At 30.2% G+C, this 4,990-nt stretch overlaps 2 protein-coding genes across 2 annotated transcripts in view; both read left to right on the forward strand.

Annotated features, from left to right (window-relative positions):
* The window catches only part of LOC105617489 (ETS-like protein pointed), a 113,067-nt gene extending 109,532 nt beyond the window's left edge, over positions 1-3,535 (forward strand). Inside the window, exons 7-10 of the mRNA XM_012199045.1 lie at positions 765-1,076; positions 1,309-1,581; positions 2,949-3,249; positions 3,472-3,535. Coding sequence (XP_012054435.1) covers positions 765-1,076; positions 1,309-1,581; positions 2,949-3,249; positions 3,472-3,535 — 950 coding nt within the window. The remainder of the gene's footprint in view (positions 1-764; positions 1,077-1,308; positions 1,582-2,948; positions 3,250-3,471) is intronic.
* Positions 3,536-4,343: 808 nt separating this feature from the next.
* The window catches only part of LOC105617685, a 4,765-nt gene continuing 4,118 nt past the window's right edge, over positions 4,344-4,990 (forward strand). Inside the window, exon 1 of the mRNA XM_012199240.1 lies at positions 4,344-4,352. Coding sequence (XP_012054630.1) covers positions 4,344-4,352 — 9 coding nt within the window. The remainder of the gene's footprint in view (positions 4,353-4,990) is intronic.

Consider the following 4,990-nt stretch of genomic DNA (forward strand, 5'->3'; position numbering starts at 1 on the left):
ACCTAACTTACTACGAGTTACGTCGTACGTAACTAACTACTACTACTTACTTACTACCGTACGGTTAGGTTCGTACACACGTACTTACTTCTTCTCTCTCTCTCTCTCTCTCTCTCTCTCTCTCTCTCTCTCTCTCATGATATAGTTAACGCATGGGTATACTTGACTACCAGTCTCGCGATAACATCATTACTATAATTGATGGACGGTCTCTCGGAATTCGATCGCAAATAAATTATCTTCATAGTGAAGAACAGAATTTTTTTTTTATTACTACAACGTGAAGTTCTCGTTTCTGTTCTTGGTCAGCTATTAATGTAATAACGGATGATCGACTGTATGGACCAATTCCATTCCAACAGATGGAGTGGCAAAATAGTTGCACGCAACACTTACACATAAAATTATAATTTAATTCATGTTAAAATATCGTGCAATTTCAGACATTACCCCTATAGCAAAGGATCACAATAGATTTCACAATAGAATCACAATAATCAGAAAGAAAATATGATGTCACTGTGAAATTGTAATCATAACAAAATAACATGTTACAAAGACATTCATATATCACCATAGCATTGCTGTGACATCATATTTGTAATAAAGCGGACATTCGCACGTCATCATAACGTAACCATAATTGTTGTGATATAACTATGACGTTTTTTTTGCTATGAGTATTGTTATTATTTTTACTAAATTTCATCAGTTAAAGAAAGATTATCCAAGAAATATAATTCGTAAAAATAAAAAAATTCTAGCGAACTATAGCAATCATCACATAGCTGAGCATCTTCAAGGCGGTGGCGGTGGCTTGAGCAGTGGGGGCGAACTCGCGGGCGCAAGTAGTAACGAGAGCGATTTGAGAGTCAGCGCGACTACCACGACGGAGAGTTACATGACACCGGCGCATTATTCGGGATACGATGAGGCGTCCGAATATCACAGCTTGTCACAAGATCACCAGGCGCCGCATCCGTACAATTTGGACAACTCGCCAGACTTTTACGGCGCCAGCGGAATTCACATTGAGCCCAAATACCAGCCGTCGCCGTTCAAGAACTATCCTCGAGGTTTGTAGACAAGAACTGAGATCACAATGAAAAAAAAATTTCTAAAGATATAGTATAGCCTTATATATAGACTGTAGCCTTTAAAAATTTGTTTGTTGCGTGTATGTATAATAATCAATATATCTAATATTTTAATAGATGTATATATCTAACCAAGTTAGTCTTTCTTATTTTTTCACAGCACGTTTATATTTTTAACACATTAATGAAATAACATTTTTTTCTTTGACAGGACGCTACCACGAGGGTTACAGCGAGAGCAGCGGATACGGGCAGTACGATGCAACGCCGTTCCAAACGGTTCCCGGAAGCGGAAGCGGTGCTGGAGGCGGCAGCGTCGGTGACCAATGGAGTGTCGGGCTTGGGGATCATCTGCCTCATCATCCCGCATTTCTTGCGGGACTTGGACCACGAGATTCCTCCAATCCTCATCATCCCACATCTATCGCTAATAATGCAGACCAAAAGCCGTTACTGCAGAGTTCAATGCTCACTGGTTATCCAGGTAAATTCAATTTTGATAACATATTTTGCTAATAAATTTTTCTTCTACATTTTTTTTATTTATTTTGAGGGATTGATCACGAGCGGTTATAGTGTACAAAAATTTGAATCTTTGAATCCGGATTACCTTTAAATTACTTAAGATTACCTAATACTACCTCAAATTATTCCAGATTATTAAATACTGTCTCATATTACCCAAAATTATCTTAGAATATTTAAAATTATGTCATATTTTCTGAGATTACCCGAGATTTTTTTCAAATTTACTTTGCTTATCTAAGATTAATTTATACAAGTACATAATATTTTCTCAAATCATTCTAAAAATCTTTATAGACCTATGATAAGTACTTTTTCAAGAACATTGATTTTTACTGCTTAAGAAAAAAAAATACAATTTTACAAAACAAATATTTATTGTATACAGATACACAAAAATATAAAAATTTCGCAAATAGAAAATGTATTAAATTAAATAGAATATGCATTATATATATGTATAGCTAGTAACAAGTTCGACTACTCATAACTACTCATTTGAGATTTTTTAATACTAACAAAATAATATCCAATTTAATATAGATATTAATAGATATTTTATAAAATAAAAAATATTTTTAAAAAATACCAAGTAACACAAACTCTTTGTTAAACAGTTTCACAAATGTGGTGTTAAATTAAACTGAGACTGAACAGATAATCTGAATCTTGGATAATCTAATAAGAAATCCTAAATAATCTAAGGGTAATATATTAAATGTCTGAGATTTAAGAATACCTTAAGAATTATTTGATATATTATCCTTAAATTACTTAGGATTTTTTATTAGATTACCTAAAATTATCTGAGAACGCTAAAGATTTAGATTTATGAATTACTTTGAATTACTTAAAATTTCTAAATGAAATTTTAGGTTTGCCACTGAATTCTTATAGCCCTTGTACAAAAATTACCTCTGTGACCAACTCCCCGATTTATTCTTATTATCATTTGGAGATTTTCTGTCTTCTAAAAGAGAGAAAGAGCATTTATTTATCTTCAATTACTTTGGCATTAAATTCATAATTTGGAGATATTTTGTTTTTAATATTTTTATCACAGTGAAATATTTTCCCGTTCAAAATTTCTCATATTGTTATATATGTTTATATGAGGTAATTATTCTCAGTAATCATTATCAAATCTTTTGCTTGACAATTACTTAAGATATGCTCTAGTAGTGAACTATTCAAATCAATTCTTTTTTATGGATCTAAACATTTTATTATATTTTATTAAAAAGTTGTTTTACTGTTTAATAGTATTTTGATATTAAGAGAACCTTAATAAAGAATCTTAAAATATATCAAATGGTATATTTTTAGGTGGCGGCCCACCATGCTTCACTGGATCAGGTCCGATTCAGCTATGGCAATTTTTGCTGGAGCTTTTAACTGACAAAGCGTGTCAAGGTTTCATTTCGTGGACTGGCGACGGCTGGGAATTCAAACTGACCGATCCGGACGAAGTTGCACGCCGTTGGGGTATTCGCAAGAACAAACCCAAGATGAACTACGAGAAGTTGAGCCGAGGCTTACGCTATTATTACGATAAGAATATTATACATAAAACTGCTGGCAAGCGATACGTATATCGCTTTGTATGCGACTTACAAAGTCTACTAGGGTAATTATAAACACATATATATTGCAATTGTTTAAAATTTTAAATAAACTTTATACATTGACAAATTTAAGCACATCATTCTTGCTAAATGATTATATTTTAATTTATTTTTTATATTTTTACAATTTTAATAACACAATATATTAATTTTTATTTAAATTGAATTTTTATTTAAAATTGAAGATATAATATTAATTATTATATTTTTTTTTATTTTTACAGATACAGTCCTGATGAGATACACGCAATGGTAGACTTGAAGCCGGAGAAGAAGGAAGAAGACTGAGTTTTTTGTTAATGAACACGTGCTTTAGGACTGTATCATACAGATAAACGAAATGTAATAATACAAATTCTTTGCATTGAACGTGCAAGAACGAAGGAAAATGTAAGGACGAAGTACGATGAAATCGCTATGAAATAAGTATATTCAGATGCAGAAGACTGTGATAGTCCGTCTTCTTTATTCAGATATGAACAAAAATCGAATCGGTCATATGTACCAAAGACAGGGTCTGCATACCATTGGTGCCTAAAGTTGAATAAATCGCGAATTTGTTTTTAAGAGTGATTGATTTATCACAGCAGATTTTAGAGGATATTTATAGGAATAACTCGTCAATTTATACATATATATATATATATATATATATATAATATATTTTTAATGTTACATGATTTTTCAACGCTATACTAGCGTTAAGATACTTGGTGATGCCGCTAAATTATTTATGTCTCATCATTTTAATATGTGTGTTATATCTCGTTCATAGATGACTCGATATGTGATTGTTATTACAATAATTTTACAATAAACTCATTACAATATGCTATATAGCGAGCTTCTCAATCCGACACTTATGCTTTTTTATATATGTATAGATTTTAATTTAGAAATTAAATTTAAACTATATTCTTCCGAGCTCGCTTCTCTAAAAGAAGAAACATGTATTTTATATTATTTCTTAATTATTGAATATGTCTAGTATGTGCTCGCGATATATTAAATATATTTAATATATCCAATTGTAATAAGAACTCTCTGTTACTAATGTAATCCGAAGAAAAAATGTAAATTGGGAAAAGCGTTGCTAATGAAAAGAGTATGCTGTTAATTTTTTATATAATTTTTTTATAAAAATATTTACGGACTTGCTTTTGTTCGCTAAGATACTCTCTTTGAGAAATTGTACATTTACATTTTTAAACACAACGTAAATAAATCGTTTATTTGAAATGAAAAAAAGGAAAGGGCCATGTGCAACCAGTGTTTCATAATAATTAATTGAAATACAGAAAATAAATTTATTTATGTTTTTTTTTTTTAAATTATTCACATGTATTATTAAAAGAATGTATTTCTTTTAATAATAACTTTTAATAAAGTAGAATCTTTTTTATTATAACAAAATGGTTATGAAATCTTATAAAACATCACAATTATCATGTCTCTACAAAAATTATATTTTTTATTTTAAGACATATTTAAATATTTGGTGAATTTATTGGGTCAGACTTAAATTTTTTTTACTCATGAAACACTGGATAATGCAATTGTATCAAATTTATAGCGATATATATTTATAACAATATACATACATATATGTATATATCAAGACACAGTAGTGTCTCGCGTGCGTTCGCGATATAATACGGACAGCGAGATAGACAATCTATATACATGTATATCGCTATAGTTTATATATATATATATATATATATATATAATAAACTTATTTAC

This window comes from Atta cephalotes (genome assembly GCF_000143395.1).
Source record: "Atta cephalotes unplaced genomic scaffold scaffold00013, whole genome shotgun sequence".
In the NCBI taxonomy this organism is placed as follows: Eukaryota; Metazoa; Arthropoda; class Insecta; order Hymenoptera; family Formicidae; genus Atta; species Atta cephalotes.